Genomic DNA, 18,657 nt, shown 5'->3' on the forward strand with positions numbered 1-18,657 from the left:
AAAGAACTGACAAGCACAAATACTGAATTTCACTGTGTATATAATACAGCACCTAAATCATTGCATCAAGACTATTCCCAAACTGAATATGCTAGATATATGCAAGAAAAAATGATTCTGCTTCAAAGTCTTAAATATCTAGGCAGGAACACAATGTCACAGACAGGTCTAGAACATACCCAGGAGGCATTTTTTCCTTCAAAATATATGAACTAGAGACATCAACAATGGCTATTATTACTGTTCAGCTCCTTTCATTGATATCACATATGTGATGACACCCAATTTCTATAAACGCTAATTGCATATGTAGACAATATGTAAAGATAAATATATTTATCTTGATCATGTCTGTGGAGGCCTGCAACATAGGTTTCCTGAGCACATATGCATGCAGTGATGGGAACTTAATTTTCTACTCTGTACGAAGCCACAAGAGTGCAAGAGGGTAAACTGATAAGCCAAGTATGGATTTGTCCAAATCAAACAATTCTAGACAACTAAATGAGCAGCTCTATATTTACATGTGCAAGCAGAGGCTTAAATTGAGGATGCAATATCTGGAGATCAGCAGGGTTCTACCCACCAAAGTACTGGAAGAACTGAAAGACAGCAAAAGATGCAGCTATGAGAAACTTTTTTTTTTTTTTTTGAATAAAAACCATTTAAGCTTGCTAATTTTTGCTGTCTCAGACAATCAAAATTCCAATTGTCTGGGACATCAAATCTAAAAAAGCATGAAATTAATCTTCAGAAGTTAAAGTCTGAGAGGCATTGCATCATTATTTTTGTTGGATATATTTTTGATTATAATGCAGATGAACCCCAAATTTAATAAAACTAAAATAACATGAGTTAAGTATGAAACATAACAGGATATTGCAAAGAGATTAGGTAGTTTCCTTTAGACTACTTGCAGAGCCCAAGGAAAAATCAAACTGAGGGACACAATGACAAGAAGGCACCGCTTAATTAGAATATTTAACAGAATATGAAAACAGCATACTCATAGTACTGGTTTTGGCAATGAAACACAGGGAGCAGAATATGGACCTGAAACATCAGTAGTTCTCTGCACCAGATACTGTTTTGCCTGTTGACTGTCCGTAGTAAAGAAAGAAGCAGGCTAGCTAAATTTAAACCAGCTGTAACGATGAGAGTGTTACAGTTGGACTGAAGGAAGCTTACCTCATGAAAGTATTGTGGAAACTGCTGTTGGAAAGATAATAAAAGGATTAACTGCAGTTTTAGTGAACCATTTACTTTTCAATCAAAATGTCTCATGTATTTCCTGTTCTCAAGTAGCTTGAATTCCAAAATTCCTTTGTCTATTACAGTACATAGTAGCAAAGCCTGTCATAAAAAATTAATAATTTTACATGGAAAAGTACTTCTATGTATGAGGGTGGGGTACTGCTCGCTGTTAGCTTCTCTTGAGCAGTTCAATACCTAGTCAGCAGTATCTTACAGAGAGGAACAAAATCAAGGCCTTAAAAAGAAAGTACAATGGGTAATTGTGAACAGCGACAGAAAATCTCCACTACAAATACCAAGAGATGTAAAGTTACTTTAACAGGGCTACAGCAAAACCGAAACAAAATCTCAGACCTCTATACTCAGAGAATGAATTGCCTTCCTAATTTGCAGGAAAACAGCACAATTATTACCACATCAAAAGAAAAGCCATCATTTAAAATGACATGACATCACCGCACAACAAAACACTGCACAGCAACTCTTGTTTAAAGTGGAATGGAATTTGCTGGGCAAATAATCCCCACTTGATATTAATAAATTTAAGGAGCCATGTTGCAGCTTTGGATCTTGTCCCTGCTAGATCAAGGTCCTTCCAGGGTAGAAAACTAAATTTGCAAAGACGACATATTTTTCATGTGCTCACTTGGATCCAGCTTTACTCCACGTAGGATTCCAGGTTGTAACATTTAATGCATGGATACCTCTGCTGAGAGTGGAAGGGTCTTGTTCTGGGACTAGAAGAGTTAACTGCAAGTTGTGCAATGTAAAGCTCCTAATTCTGATTGGGCCACTCCATGTATGGGAACAACTACAATATCTGCTCAAATAAAACAGATCTTGATGCACTTACATGCCAAAGCTATATACATGTACCATGAAGGCTGCCTGCAATATCAAATGCAAAGGTTTTTCCAACCTATTCACAATGTTAAAGCTTGAGATGTTATCAGAAGCTGGTTCTTTAATGCAGATGACCATAATTGAAAGGAGGAAATTTTTAGCATTTGCTGAAATATTACATGATTTAACCTCTCTGGTTTATCCAGTTTCCTGTAGGAATGGGAATGTAACATTAGAAATCTGCTATACAATACCTGTCAAATATGCATTTTGCAGAAAAAGACAAAAGTTCCCTCACCCATGGAGTCTACAGAATCTATCAGCATCATAGTAAAGTTAATCAGGGTTTTTTGCTTACAGTTTTGTTTGGAAAAAGGCAACTAACTTGCATTATCCTTTGATAATTTATGACCAAAAAAAAAAAAAGGTACTCATAGGAAGTTAAATTCTTTTGCAGTTTTACAAATTGTGATTGAGCTACTTCTGGAAACGAGCAAGTCAGTTCTCTCAAAGGAAAAATAAACAGCTAAGTCTTAGAGTGTTTCCATTTTATCTTGGACAACTTGATGGTGTTCTCTAAATATCTGCATTGTTTCCAGTATTATTTTAGGGAGTACCCACGGAACAGTGCAGACATTAAGGTAACGCTTTTCATTTATCCAATGGAAGTAAAAAGATAAATCAGGATGAGAATATTCTTCTCTGTAAAACATTTTGAATACTGTTGTTTTCTTCCTTCTCCCTTCCATTGCAGGCCAGCAAGCTTTTCCTTGAACAAGTGAAAAAAAAGTAACCTTTTTATATAAACATTCTTTCTTATTCCTCCATAGAAAGCTACAGCTTGCCATGGAAAAGTTTGTCTTGATCTAACTTCCTTACAAGCATTTTCCATTATATCATTCTCTGATCAAAACAATAAAATAGACGTATAGTCAAAAATTGTGTCTATCAAGAACCACAACCTGCTGCCATAACCATTCCCTTTGTTTGTACTTATTTGTGCGTGTGCGCGTGTGTATGTGCATGCACGCACACGCGTGCGCATGTGGGTGTTACAAATAAGACTTTCCAAATTTCATGGCCCAATTTGGAAGCTTATGTCAAACTTGTTTTGCTTCATCTGTTTCAGTCAGGGTCTTATATCATTGTTGTTTCAAACATGTGGAAAGCTTAATGGAAGTCATTAACTTTTATTTTAGTTTGGCCATATTGTCATCATGGTGGGCAGATGCAGAGATGGTGTTATTCCCAAGATCCTCTTTTTGGAACACTGATGTTGTTTACATCTTCTTGATCAGAAGAGAACAATGGTTTTTACTTATTTTTAAAGTTCTGTTTTGCAAATTAAAAAAACCCCTAACAACCTTTGAAAATGTAATTAAAGATATTCCTTTTATTCTTTTAACTGTTTAAAATCCCTAACAAGTTTCCTTTTCTTTTCTAAACTACCATTTTAAACTTTTGCACTCACAACTGTATGGGTTATTGTTCAGCTGAAGGAATGAAAAGAATTTCATTAGATGTGTTTTATGTTTCTTGATTAAAAATGTCACCCGAGGCTCAGTGACTTGTTTTACGTTAAATGACTGCTGTGTGCTTTGATCATCACTTTATTAATGCTTTAATGAATATTAAAAAAAATAAAGCACTGTATTAAAAGTTAAGCTCTCATATAAGGAAACTGAATCCCTTTTCCAAGAACTACAGTATTTCTTACTCAAACATTTCCTTGTAGATTAAGGTTTTCTCCAATTCCCCTTTAGCCTGCTGCAGACTAAGTTACAGGAAAGCACAACAATTATATTGGAATAAGACTGAAGAGAGAGCAAGAAAGAGAGCAGAGTAGTATGTTTCTATTCAAACAAATATATTCCAGACTTACCATGCACTTGTTTGGTTTTTCTCCAGAATGAACCCTCATATGAATCAGCAGTTTGTAACGAGCATTGAAGGGTTTATATCGGCGGACACAGCCTGCCCAAAAGCAAGTGAAGTCCTCTCCTTTCCGCTGGTCGATGTGAGTCTTTTCTATGTGTCTGACGAGTTCGTCTTGTTGGTCGTAAGTGGCACTGCAGTCGATCCACCTACAGACCTGTTTGCCATTGATGAGATCCTGTTCATCTCCGTCGCTGGGCTGAAGGGACTTCGGAGACATAGAGGCGTGTAAGTGAGGCAGTGTCCCTTGAGTCTGGCTTAGCTGCTGGTGTAGATGGTAAGGGGGAGGCAGCCCCTGGTGATGTCGAAACAGATCAGCAGTGGAGGAATAATCGTCAGCTGGTTCTTGTTTTAAGAAACTCACCTTCTGGGTGCTGTGCGAGGTGTTTTGATGAGGAATGCTAGTACCATTCATCATAAGGCTGAGGCTTCCATTCTCCTCAACTTGCTGCATTTGTATCTGCTCACAGTCACCTCTGTCACATTCAGCGGAAATAGGTACAAGACATGCTGGAGGGGAGGGAATACTGCAAGGGTTTCCAGGCTGAGAGCAAGACTGAGGTCGAGAGGATTTTTGAGCACTGTGATGACTGATCTCCACAGGATGAGAGGAAATGCCAGCTGAATTAGTTCGCAGTCCATTCACACAGGTGACCAGTGACGTCTGTGATGTGCGGATGATAGCTGTAATATCAATTCCTTCAGCTGAAGACGGCACAACAGAGATGCATCTCTTCTTCAGGTTGCTTGTTTGTAGCCTGGCCGAGTGCTGAGGGGTGCCAAGTGACAAAGGACCCAGGGAGGAGCTATGTTCATTATTAAACAAGTAGGATGAAAGTGAATTTGTAAAGCTATTATTCATTAGGTCTATTTCAGGATGCAGACTACCGGAGGCTCTCAGCTCCATCCCCTCTGTAATCCTCCTATGTGTGGAAGCCTCAGACAGAACCTTATAATCACTCAGGCATTCCTGTTTAATGTGCTGAGCCGGGTGACTTCCATTCAGGCATGGAGCAGCAGAATCTACTGAGTCTTGAAACCTGGGTGACCTGTAATACAGTTTTCGTTAAGCATCACTAACTACCATAGGATTTATGATTTTTGTACAAGACACAACATTTGTTAAGCCCTGGAGAATGGAAGTGCTTTCTCTCTGCTGAATGTTGCCTGTCTAACACAGCAATTACACCAAAAAATTCTGCAATGTTCCCTCTACAACCCTTGTAAAGGCAGCATCGTTTTACACAGGATTAATTTTACACAGTGGGTTACGCACGGAACAGACAATCTCCCCTCCACTGCTACAGGCAGTTCATCAATCACAATCTAGGTTTTCAATGCATAATAGATTGGGCAAAACAATAGCTGAGAACGAAGTTTGAGAGCTTTGGGCATTTTTGAATTATTCAAATATCGGCATTTTCCTCAGAGCACACTGGGAAAATGCCTTGGCATTCTTGTTCACACGAATCAAAAAAGGCTAGCTGAGCTTTGCTTACATCTCAGAGAGACACCTTCCTTCACTAAATTAAAAAAGGAGCAAGATCAGTGTGGAAAAAAGGCATAGAAAGAATGGCTCACTATCAACCAGTGGTCTGGATTTGATGAGAGATCAGCTGAGTATTTACTTCTAAGAGGTCTACAGAAGATAACTAAGAAAAGTTCACAACCAGTAGATTTAAACTGGCTGTCTATGTATTCCCATTTCCATTTTTCATATTAAAGTCTACACAGGTCTGCAAATCAAAAGAAGATTGTTCTGCAGAAGTGATTTTTAATCTTTTTTTTGATGTGTGCTGAATCAAAATCACTCAGGAAGCAGAACCTTGAGGAACCCCACACAGACATTTCAGAAAAACACTGCATTTAGGAAATGTTTCCTACTAACATTTTCTTCTAAGCAGTTAGCAACTGGGTTATGCCTTAAAATAAAACACTTTATCTCAGCTATAAACATTTACTGTGGATGACCCAACTGTGTGTTTTTTCTTAGGACCAGTGAGTGTTCCTTACATATCCCTAAAGCATGGTAGGGTTTAACCTATGGCTTCATCATGCAGCGATGTGCCAGACCAAGAAGAGGAATCAGTACATCTGTGTGCAGGAAAGCTGTACCTGAATTAATAAACCCTCCAGAGAGGTGCTCCATGGCTCTTACGCTGACATGTTCCACTTAAATGAATTTTATGCTTTTTTGATGTTAGCACCACAAAGGCTGAAGAAAACCTGGCTATTTGGCAACTTGTGTGTGACATATTGCAGCTAAAACAAATCTCACACATCTTAAAGAATGGAACATATATGCGTAAGGTATTTTGGACATTAAACTGTGAAGCTGCTGAATAAATTGCATTCATTTTATGACTCAGATGATTTTATCACTATTATTTCCATTAATCCACCACTAACATTAAGACAGGAAGCTGGGATGACTTCTAACACTTCCTTGGTAACAGCTCTCAAAGAACTACCAATTAGAAAAAAACCAAAACAACAACAAAAAGCCTGAAAAAGACTTCCTTCCCATGAAATTAAGGTTGTCAAAAAACGACACCTGTCTGAGGCACATGACTGGCAACACTGCATTCACTAGTGACAGGTTTCTAAGCTCCAACAGTTTTTAGCCAGTAGGGCTTGATATAAAAAAATCTTTAAGGTCATGAGAGCAGTGAAATTCCCTACCATTCATTCATTCATTGCCACAGAACAATCAGATCTTGCATTTACCACCAGAAGTTTAAGAAGACTACATTTAAAAATTTTAGAGGTTTCCATAATCCATTAGTTATAATTTCTCCCTTTAGGTTTGCACAGTTGGTCTCAGGGTAAACTTAAAGCACCTGGTTTTGCAGATGGTAAATTTAAAAAAAAAACCAAAACTGACACAACAAACCCAACAGTATTCATACATTATTTTTTAACATTTACAGAACCATATGTCTGTAAAATATGTGGCATAAGCTCACGTAAAAACCTTTTATTGCACATACTTGGGAAACCCTGCCCTGCTTGCTTGTGGCTTCATTGCTCAGTAGAAAGCGTGCTGGTTTAAACTCATTCTGAGAAAGGTTTTACGGTATATCATGCCAGGCACAGTATTTCCCATTACTTACTTTCTTCTGCACGAGAACTCTTCTAAATAATTCAATTTGTATCATAGTTTAGTGGTCCCAAAGACTCAGACTATAGTAAACACAACACATTTCTTACATCACATAAAGCTAACGTTTCAGCCTGTGATAACTGGTGTCATATTATTAAGCTTTATGTAAAGCTCTCATCTTGCCAGAAATTGAGGATTTCAAGCTGGAGTCAGTGCAGAGTACCTGCAGGAGGAATGCAAACATCCCTGTCCTGAGAAATATTAGGTTCCAAAACTCCCAGAAACATCAATTTGCATTTCCAGCACAAGATCTTACTTGGAGTCAGGACTGTATTGCTGTAATGCTGCAGTGCAGAATGTGAGACACACAAGAGAGGGGAGTTTCGAACTTGCCAAAAGGCAAGCTGAAATACCTTAATTCAAAAGCAAATGAGATGAAGGCACTGAATTCATGCTTCCCATTGCCACAGCCATGTCTTATCCAAACTCTGCCTACATAATGATAAGCACAGGCTGCTTGTGCAGATCAGAAGCAAGTCCTTTCTGGGAGCTAGTTTCTTCTGTAGCACTGTATATTTAAATACGTTCTATACCCTGTGTTAGTTAACTCTGCTGTAAGAATCTGGCATTCTTTCAATTTCTCGATGTTTGAGTGTTTGAGGTTGCATTAATGCAAATTTTCTGTATTTTTGGCAGAATTTTGCCATCACTATTCTAGGGAAAGCCCTGCTCATTCCTCCCAGTCCTAAGGGGGGGTGGGGGGAGAAGAGGCACTGAAACAAAACTGATGCAAGAGACAAGGTGTCTGGCATCCAACTTGCTGGGTGGCTCCTCTTATACCGATTGACTATTTGTTCCTGCAATGGCATCTTGCTGTTACAGCCAGGGATCGGATTCCAGGCCTTGTACACAAAGGCAGTGCTGGCCATAAGGATTTCATAATCTCTGGACAGTAGCAAAATATAAATACATATGAAACAAACAGTCAAGAGGAGAGCAAGAGGGACAAAGGATAGCAGGACAGTGTAAAGAGCACTGTGTGGACATGTGGAGCAGCATGAGCAGTTCTGGGGGGTTTCCAGATGGGCAGCCCTGGAAAGGAGTGGGGTCGGCAGGAGAACATACCCCACAAACCCCTCTTCACAGGGAGCATCCATGTACCAGGGATGGACAGTCAGAGGCAACAGAATTGCTGCTTAAGCACATGAAAGCTGAGTATAAGGCCTTCAAAGAGTAACAGCAGCCTCTCAGAGGATACTAAGGCAGTGTTTCCAAAGAGACTCCCTTACGTGGTAATTGGAGCCAGAGCACGAGGCCAGTAGCACCATGCCAGAAGTACCGCAGTTCCCAACTGCCCTCAGAGGAAAAGACAACTGTATCTGAAATCTCCAGATTATTTACAAAACATACATGCCTTCAATTGCCACTGTAAATGTGTAATCAGTGATAACTGACAGTTATAAGAAGCTGGAGGGGATTGTTCTGCTGCACATCCAGGGACCCTTTGCAACACTATCTGACTGCTCTGACGTCTTCCTCGGGTTTTATATGCCGAGCACTGAGCACAGTGTGGGCGGGTTTGCCGTGTCTGATAATGGATTATTTGACAAAAGGCCAACACTAGCTGTGTGCTGACTCCAATTGTGGTAAAGAAGGTATTACGACTTTTCCAGTCCCACACACATTGCATTCACAGATAGCATGTAGCAATTATGTTGCACAACTTAAAAGCTATTAAGCGAGTGGGGAAAAGGGGCCAGGAAGAAAAGGGATGGTGATTTTTGGATTAAGGCAGTTAGCCCTAGAATACAGTTTCTGAGAGAAAGTGATTCAGGGAGAAGCTGAAGCTGAAGCGTAGTTTCATGCACTGAAGGAAAAACAAGTTGCAGTGCACTGAGGGAAAAAAGGACAAAGCCAATCATAACCCCAAATCCTGAGGGAGATTTTGGATTGCTAGGGGAGGTGCTCTCTGGTTTGTTTGGGTTTTCCTTGGATGTTCTATATCCTAGAAATGCAGACTGGTTCAAAGCTCAACCCAGAGAGATTGTTTGAATTTGTATTTCCCATTATTTCTGCGCTGGTCACTACAGCTGGGCAGAACAACCGAACAGAGTTTGCCCTGACTTCTGTGAGCTCCAGTATCTGTCCATTCCAGCCCTATTTGTCTCATCTATTTTCTAATGAAGGCTGAAATCTGGGGAGGCACAGAGCACCCTTGGCTCCCATTGACTTCACTGGAACCTAATGGGCATTCACCCCCAGCTCAGTTATGTTCTCCTGTTTTCAGGTCTTCAGGGAAAGACCGTATTTTCTGCTACTTGCTTGTCAAGAACCTTTAGCATCACGAACACAATGAGCAGAAATCGTCCCAACTGCTGTCCACCCTCTGTCACATGCCAAGGTTTTGGCTCTGTACCAGGTGTCCCGTGAGTAGCACGGTGATAAAATTAGACTCTGTGTCTATGAGGTCCACAGAGCAGAGCTGGGCATTGGCTTCACCTTGCAAATCCCATGCAGACAGTAGTATTAGCCAGGTGGACATACAAACAGAGAATGACTAGTGGGACTCTCAAACAACCCGTAAAGGAATGGAGGGGTCCTTCAGGATATTCTCCAAACAATTCCAAACTGTTGCTTAGAAGCAGCAAAGCCTTAAGCCTTTATACCATGCTACAAAGCAAAGGGGAGGGAATCAGGCCTATCACCTGCTACTTTCTCATGTTATGCAGCAGACAACTCTTTATGTTGTTCTGGGAATCCTCTTCCAAATGGGGGCTGGAAGGGGTTCATATTTCTGAGGGTGGGTACTGTGATGCCTGGTATGCAGGCATCTGTCATTTCCTCATTATAGATTTTACAAAAAGGTTCAAAAAGATCTAAGCAGAGTACTCGCTTCCTCCTTTTGTTTACTCCTGCCCTAATTATCTTTGTTTCATAATTGTCCTCACTGACAGAATAAAAAAAGCTTGATAACAGCCAGTCCCACATTGAGCCATAAAGAAGCTAGGAGGGAGCAGACTTACATCCAGCTGCAACAGCATCCACAAATCTTTGTCGGGATAGCAGAATATTTTGTTATGTGGCATGGATATTATCTGTCCTTTTCAGACAAACAAATAAACAAACAGCTCTTTCCACTTGCTTGCCATATTGCTGTGCCTCCTCCTCCTGAAAACACAGATGTTCTTACCCCATCAGCAAATGGAAAAGGGGAAACAAGACATAAATATGTATAATAAAATCAGAAACAGTCAGATTTCCAAAACCAAGCTATAGGCCATATTTCCTCTTGCTGTGACTATAGAAATTTGGGCTTGATAGTTCTGTGCACAGAGTGCCAATTATTCCAAGTATCCAAGATAAAGGCTGCAACTTTATTGAGGTTTTTCTTTTCTACAGCTCTTCAAAAAGGTCAAGATTATTCCATATTATATCCCCTGCCAAAAAGCAGTGTAATTAAAATAGATGGACAGATTTTAATTTGTAGCAGGCTTCTATTCACAATGGATGTCTGTTTAGGGTACTTGTTTAAAATCTGGTAATGTTAAATTTGTAACAACAACAAAAAAAATGGAGTTCTGTGTTTTCATATAATTAATTTATAGCAAATGTTTAAATAGAGATTCTGTTCATAGCATATCCAACTACAGTGTATATATCAAAACCAGAGACCAAATTTTCACATTACGGCCTTAAAAGCAAATACCAAGGATGTGGCTGTATGGGAACATTGAAAATACTTCATTAAAGGAAATGCTGTAGAAATAAAAGTAGCATTGGCTTCCTGTAGGTTTGATGGTGCCATGCCAAATTGCCATATGGGAGGCATTGGTTTGGGAGTAAGTATCATCCCTGCCTTCCAGGCTACAATTTGGAAACAACATGGCATTGGGGTGGAGGCTGGGGATACAGGGGAGGCAAGTCTGACCCCTGGCAAAACTCTCGTTGACTTCTGAGCATGCTGGAAGAGCCCCCCCCCCCAAAGAAGCGGTGTTTAAACTTCAACACAGGGGGACGCAGCTGCCTATACAGTAACTCCTCCTGGCACTGCCTTGGACAGTTGTCTGTGCACACGTGCATGTCCCTGCAGTATGAACCTACAACTGAGCAGTGGGGTTAAATCAGCATCCAAGGGACTTCCAAAATGAAGTAGAAGACAAAAATACTCTTTCAAATGTAGCACCCACAGATGCTACTGGGAAATCATTCCAACAAAGAAGCACTCCAGAAAAGCAAAGTATATCAACCGATAAATCTTGCAGTGATACCTTATATCTGAGTGTGTCAAGTTCAGTTGACCAACATGAAGCAATCTCTCACAGGACAGCGGGTGGTCTCGCATAAGTGGGTTTCCTGTGTGGATGAATAGACCTTGTCTGCAGACAGGTACTGAGCTACTTGTCATCTCCATGTCCATCATGTTCTTCTTCTCAGAAATCAAATTACAATGACTGTAGCCACCGTTCACTGTCAAAAAAAGAAAAAAAAGCATAAGCCTTTGACTAAGAACCCTCTATGCTCATTACTTTGTGTGCTCATTTGCATATTTTGTAGGCTTATTTTGGATCTCCTTGTAAAATTCTTGTAAATGACATGGCAATGGAAATGAAAGGTTTCACAAGGAAGCAAAAATTAATTCCAAAGAAATCTGGATCTGTGAATTATGGTTGTTTACTTCTCTTTTTAAGTTTTGTGGCTATTTTACACTTTATAACCTAACTCAAAAAAACCTAGTCTGATAGCTTGCCTTCCTTCTGTGTGTTTTTATGGTACAGTCTTGCTTGTGTTAGATTTTGGAGAGGAATGTTTCAGAGTTTCTTTATTTTTCAGGGAGAGGAGCTCTCTGAAAACAGTGATGTAAGTCAAGTTTTTCTTTGCAGACAATTATCTCTGTGATTATGACTTTAGATGGGCATGTCAGGTCAACAGTGTGAAAAAATGAAACTAATTTGGTTTCAATGTATACATTTAACTGTATTTTCCAAGTAGGCTATTATTATAAATGCTAATACTAATGATAATATATTCTGCTCTGGTGAATATTAAATTTTACCAGACTTGGAAAAACAGACTAGAGCTATAGCAATATTCTTCAGAAATATATTTATAACCACAAATGATAATCTAGCTAAAAAGAGAGGACAAAGGAGGAATTGAGAATTTAGATTGCATTGGTCAAATGCTAACAATTCCATTTAATTTAAAACATATTAGTTGGGTTTTTTACCTCTAGTGAACTAATTGAATAGTCACAGATAAGCACGCATAAAGTATTTGTAAGAAGTAGCTTTCAGAAGCTATCTAAAGAAGTCACAATAGCCATTTACCATCATTTTCACCACTGTATATAAATCATACTTTTAAAATACGAGATCTCCCTTTAATCTGTTTGTTTCACAGAGACAAAATGTAATATGCCAGATACTAACGGCAAGCGTATTTCTGTAGATTTCATACAGAGTCCAGAAAGTAATTCCTTCACCCTTGTACCTCGTGGTGGTGGGTACTATAGAACTAGACAGCATTGCAGTTAGTCCATTCTCTACAGAAGCATTGAGTGCTGCACACTGAGGAAGAAAATGAATTCTGCAGTCAAAGTGACAGAAAAGATAAAGCCTACGCTCAGTTTCATGCATTCGCACAAGCATCAAGGTTTGTCCTTTACTATTCATCTCACCATCATTTTGCTGTCTATGAGTTTTACCCAGACAATGCCTATGTCATTCAGCCATCTCAAAACAGGTGTCTAAGATGGGCTTGTGCAACTTCAGGATATACTTTCCTCTCTCCCTTGACTATAGAAGGCACTTAAATAAGCAACTTAAACTGAGTACCTGACTTTTAGACAGCTGCAGTTGAGCAAAATTAATCCCTCCGAGTAGCCATAGGACTTACAAACATCCTCATCACAAATAACTTTACACTGGTCTCAGGTCTGGTCCTTCTACTGAAACTCACATTGAACCTGCCATTGACAGCACAACTTCTACCATTTCAACACCATAATTTGTGTTATTATCCAGAGCAGGTATATATTGATATAGAATCACAAAATGGTTTGGAATTGGTCTTTCTCCATGTTTCTTATAAGCCCCCTTTACATACTGACAGGCCACAATAAGGTCTCCCCGGAGCCTTCTCTTCTCCAGGCTGAACAATCCCAACTCTCTCAGCCTGTCCTCATAGGAGAGGTGCTCCAGCCCTCTGATCAGCTTCATGGCCCTCCTCTGGACTCGCTCCAACAGCTCAATGTCTTTCTTGTCCTGGGGACCCCAGAGCTGGACACAGTACTGCAGGTGGGGTCTCATGAGAGCGGAGTAAGAGGGGGAGAATCCCCTCCCTCGACCTGCTGGCCATGCTGCTTTTGATGCAGCCCAGGATATGGTTGGCTTTCTGGGCTGCAAGCGCACATTGCCAGCCTCCATCCAATTTTTCATCTACCAGTATCCCCAAGTGATTCTCTGCAGGGCTGCTCTCAATCAAGTCATCACTCAGTCTGTACTGAGTTTTACACCTATATTATATAGGTATTATACTATATAGGTATTATACTATATAGGTATAATATTACATAATTAAGCAGATATCACAGTATCTAGTTAATGATATTTTCATTATATAAGGGTAAGTAAAATTGTAGTAATGAAGTTTTGCAATTACCGCAGTTTTGTTACAACATTTCTGAAGTTCCAGTCAGAGATTGGGCTCATTAGTCAGTTATTGCTTCAGCACAGCTCCTCAGAGCAAAGGTACCCTTAACATACATGAACCCGTGTTTCCTCTTATGAACAGCTGCTATCCCTATAGCTAACCAAAAGCAAGTGGGAGAGCCTGAGCTGCTGTGGTCCTCTATAATTACAGTCAATGTATGCTTTGAAAGCGATGAGAATCATGTTCAGGTTTTTGGTGAGTATAAATGAGAAGAAACAGGTGACTGGGGAAGGCAGAAAAAGTCTCTGGTAACTGGAGAAGTTGTGAAAAGGATCACAGCACAAAAGTCCATTCTCCTCCCCTGGCTGGGATCCACAGCCTCCCCACCATGCTCCACGGCACCATTGTAACAGGGAAGACCATGGCAGATAGTCCATAGTCCAGGCAAGCATCCAGACCCACAGAAAAGAGTGGGTACATGTGACACCCAAATTACAAGTCTCGTGAGGCACTGTTGTGACATTTCCAGAATAGAATTCCTTGTTTCCAGTGAAAAGTTTTCAGTGTTTGGCTGATACATTACATTTCTTGACCATTTATTTATTTGATTTTTATTTTTTTTAAGAAGTCAGAATCTTTGAAATTGGAAAAACAATAGCGGGTTTTTCCTACCCAGCTCCATCACAATACCAAGGCATGTGATAAGGCTTAGGAAGTGTAGGCCAGCATTATTTTATATAAACAAAAAGCCCTGGTAAGATTTTTAGGAATGATATGTCAAATTTTTTTAAGAGAAACTGATTTGTATTTAATCTGTACAAAATGGGCCGTTAGCCATCTTTGTGGTAATTAATACATATGTTCTAGTTATTTCAGATTTATATTCAGAGTTCACTGAATTCACTGATATTCTGTGATTGTTGTGAATGACTCTGAAGAGACTAAGAAGCTGTACAGAAAGATAGTGCTTTCTGGCCTGTGCAGGGAAGTCAGGTGTATGTGGTGGTTTTGGAACGAGGCATTTAAGAAGATCACTTTGGATGCCTTTCAGCTTATAGTGGGGTTTGTGACCATTAGCTCTGCCCTGCTTGTAATTATGACACAAATGATCATTATATCCTCTCAAGTCCACAGCTCCATCAGGCTTTATTCCATTCCTATTTTGGCTTTATCCCGGCATAATTTAACTCACTTCAGGGGTAATATCTACCTTAGCAAGACTGTATAATCAGACTTGTGGTTGTTAATTTGGATGCATTAATCACATTTGAAGGGTATCTAAATACACTGTTGAACACTGGTGAAATAAGTTCTACATACTTTTAAAGGCCACACAATTGGTCATACCTACAACACCCAATTCACAGCTCCTCACTTTTTCCATCAGCAAAGTTACCTGGAATATATTCAAGATGTATCTTCCCTCCAAAACACTGTGGATTCTTTTAAAATGTTTAAGATTTATACTGGATCCATAATAAAAACACTTTCTTTCATTCCCCAAATTATACAAGTCTGAAATTCATTAGGGCTTTCTAAATATGCATTTTATCAATTTTATCATACTATCAAAACACAGAAACTTAAAGCTTCCACCAAAGTTCAGCAATACCAACTGTAGCACACACTGATACCTATTTGTGTGAAGATGGAGATTTCTTAAAATAACATGAACATTATCCCTGCGCTGTCAGAAATGATTATCTTTTCTTGTAGCTGTCAAAACAGAAAATACATTTTCTCCCTGCAAAGGAACAGAACACTTACGCTAAATCCATGAAATTACGTGTGTTTCAGCCAACCCACCATACACTTGCCTTCATAAAGTACCTTACAGATTTATTAACAAGAGCTAAAAATTTCTTGCACAACAGTGCCTTGTATGAAGTCGCACTTCCATCAAAGTCCTCTGAAATGTTCCCACCACATGGGAGTTGGAACAATGACGGACAAAGAACAACACCAGCAGCTCACTCCACTTCCCCCCCCGCCACCAGCAATTAAAATAAGAACTGAGAGATTGTCTCTGAACACAGACAACCAGAGTCTATGTTCAACTGTTCAAGCACGTGTGAAAGCAAATTCATTGCCTCTGTAAAAAAAAAGGAAAAAAAGTCTGATTTACACTGGTGTAGCTGAGAACAGAATCTGGCCCTTTGACAACTGGCTGTTTTATACAATATTAATATCACTGGCTGGCATACACAAGATTTAAGCATTTTCCATGTCTGGAACTAGATCTCCTCTTTCACTGGTATCGAGGGGCCTTTAACCTACATACTGTAACTTACCAATAACAGATGAAAAGAGCACATACTCGCTGCCTTATACCAGAGGCTTCATCCTGCTTTCAGTAGAACCAAGCTATTTCATAAATCCATACAAAAAACTAATCCTAATTTACAGAGAGTAAATCTAATAAAAGTAGAATGATTTCCAGAAGGATCTCATGGAAGTGGAATCCATCAAGGTAACTTTTGTCTTTCTTTTTTTCTGTCCTGTAGTTTTGATTTATGTCTTTACATTTAAATGCTCATGAAGGGAACGGAAGAGGTTGATACAGTAGTGTGCAAAGGCTGCAATTAGGCAATTCCTTCCATACGAGTAATGAAGTTAGTTCAATTTTGGATATCTTGCTTCTTTCATTCTGGGGTAACCGACTTTGGGGGGAGTTTTTTCTTGATTTATGCCAGATTAAGGCATGTGAGAATTGGTCCCACTGATTGTGATGAGGCTACACACCTCGGGAAGGACGGCTCACGCTGGTCAAGGTGTGCAGAGTCAACCCTACATTTCTTGCTAGGGGTAAATTTTCCTAGAGGAAAACAGAAGATCTCCTCAGACAAAGGGAAACCTGTCTGTGTAACAATGAGATCAACATTTAAAACAACCCTACTAAAGGGCAAGAGCTCTCTTTCTTCCCTGGGGAACATCTTGTTTACCATTCAGGAAGGCTTCACTCTTACTGATAAAATTAGCTAATAAGGCTAAGAAGATAAGAGCAAGGACTTACCAAAAGAGTAATTATTCAACAATAAACACATGTTGCAGTGCTTTGGAGTTTACCTAATTAAGGCCAATGAACAAATAACTGAAACAATATATAATTGAAATGACTCACGTTCAAAATAGAGATAGATTTGAAATATTTGCCTAACATACTTAGATATCCCCAGAGCATTGTGGGTTTCGCACAAAGACCAAACTAGGTCATTTGCTTTTTTTTTCCTTACTGCTTCATTCTCTTTAATTACTTCTTTTTTTAAAAAAAATTGCCATTCTTGGTTTTGTTTGGATGCGACGTCCAAAATTTACCACAACAACACTGAGAAATGGAACGCTGTTACTGGCAGCTGGATGACTCACGTGAGATGAGTGAAAGACCAAACAGTACCAGATTTTCTCAAACAAGTGAAAATCATCCACGCTGGAAGAGGCCATCAAAGCCCTCCACTGAGAGAAAATTATTAACTCAAAAGGCACCAACACAGCAAAGCCATGCATCGTAGGGAAGGTACTGTACCCGTACTCAGCAACCCATTCCACATAACTAGCGCTGAGTAATCTCCATTACTGTATGGCTGGAATGACTGCCACAACTCCTATACATTCAGTAATTAAAGAGCATCAAGAGAGATGCACAGCACTATGCTGCCTGCTTGAAGGCTCTAATGGAGGAACTGAATGCTTCAAAATACAGAATCTTCAAAATGATTCATGAACATACAGCATTTTTGACATTTTCAACAACAAAATCAACACTTTCCCAAAGTTTTTTATGCCTGTCAAGCCATTGTCTATGATGAATGGGAGGGCTTGTCTTAATCCTACACCACCAAGCCTGAGGGACAGAAAAGTAGCATAACAGCCAGAAAATAGATACTATAGTTGTTCTTACATCTCCTACAAGGCAAGTCCGACTGTGAGATCATGGAGACAGTTTTCCTATACCTTGTGAAAAACTATGGTTTCTCCTTCAGTTTCAGTGAACCACTATTAGAAAGGATATGAGTTTGAGTCTAAATTTTTCTATTACGGACACAGCTTAAGAGAAGGAAAAACTCTTTAGAAGCAGGCTGGTGTGATTAGCCATGTATGACATTACAGCCTTAAGCAGACTTTACCCAAATGTAATACTGTTATTTTCACTTAGATATTCAAGCTCATAACAAGATAGCCTAAACACGGTCTTCCAGATCTTGGTCTGGAGACCCAAAAGAGGGGATGTTCGGAACTTTCTTGACTTCCTTGCAGTCATTTGCACCATCTGGTACACAACAAACCTCTAGACATTTGGGCTTCTCACCACTTGAAAGAGGAAAGTTCTGCACTTTAAGAGATCTTAGCAATAATTTCTAATTCAGTACAAGACTTCCAATAACATTTGACTATGAAAGATTACCTTTTTTAAATCACACAGACATGATGTGGTCCCAGATGACTCTTTATGTAGGTGAATATATACTGTCACAAAGCTTTCAATACTCTATCTTTTTATTACAAGGTAAGTTTTACCCTGTGTATTTCTGGAAGTTCTCTCTGTGTTTTGATTTCACCTCTGTGAGATATCAATACTGTGCACCACTAAGTTTCTTTCCTGGGGTGGCAAGAAACCCCTCAGAGCTGAATAGCCTCAGAGCAGTACATTAAGTTGCAGAATTCCTCCCTTGTTCCATTAATTACCTGAGTCTTCTGTGATGCACAGGTAGTAAAAACATGATCTGAACATCATGCTGAGGAAGCAACTACACAGATAGTGACTATCAAAGTCAACATTATATGGAAAAGTTACTAAAAATGTTCAAATATTATTGTGCGGTTCTTTAAGCCCATTGGGCAGCCCACAGTCGAACATACTGACCTTCAATATG

The 18,657-nt window shown here is 39.5% G+C and overlaps 1 protein-coding gene across 6 annotated transcripts in view; it reads right to left on the reverse strand.

Moving 5' to 3' along the window:
* Positions 1–18,657, reverse strand: part of GLIS1 (GLIS family zinc finger 1) — a 212,404-nt gene that overhangs the window by 98,224 nt on the left and 95,523 nt on the right. For all 6 annotated transcript variants that reach the window (XM_054834417.1, XM_054834413.1, XM_054834415.1 and 3 more), the window contains 2 exons: positions 11,404–11,602; positions 3,980–5,081 (listed from right to left, as the gene is read on the reverse strand). In XM_054834417.1, the coding sequence (XP_054690392.1) occupies positions 3,980–5,081; positions 11,404–11,555 (1,254 nt within the window). In that variant the 5' untranslated portion in view covers positions 11,556–11,602. The remainder of the gene's footprint in view (positions 1–3,979; positions 5,082–11,403; positions 11,603–18,657) is intronic.

This window comes from Grus americana, chromosome 8 (genome assembly GCF_028858705.1).
Source record: "Grus americana isolate bGruAme1 chromosome 8, bGruAme1.mat, whole genome shotgun sequence".
Classification (NCBI taxonomy): Eukaryota; Metazoa; Chordata; class Aves; order Gruiformes; family Gruidae; genus Grus; species Grus americana.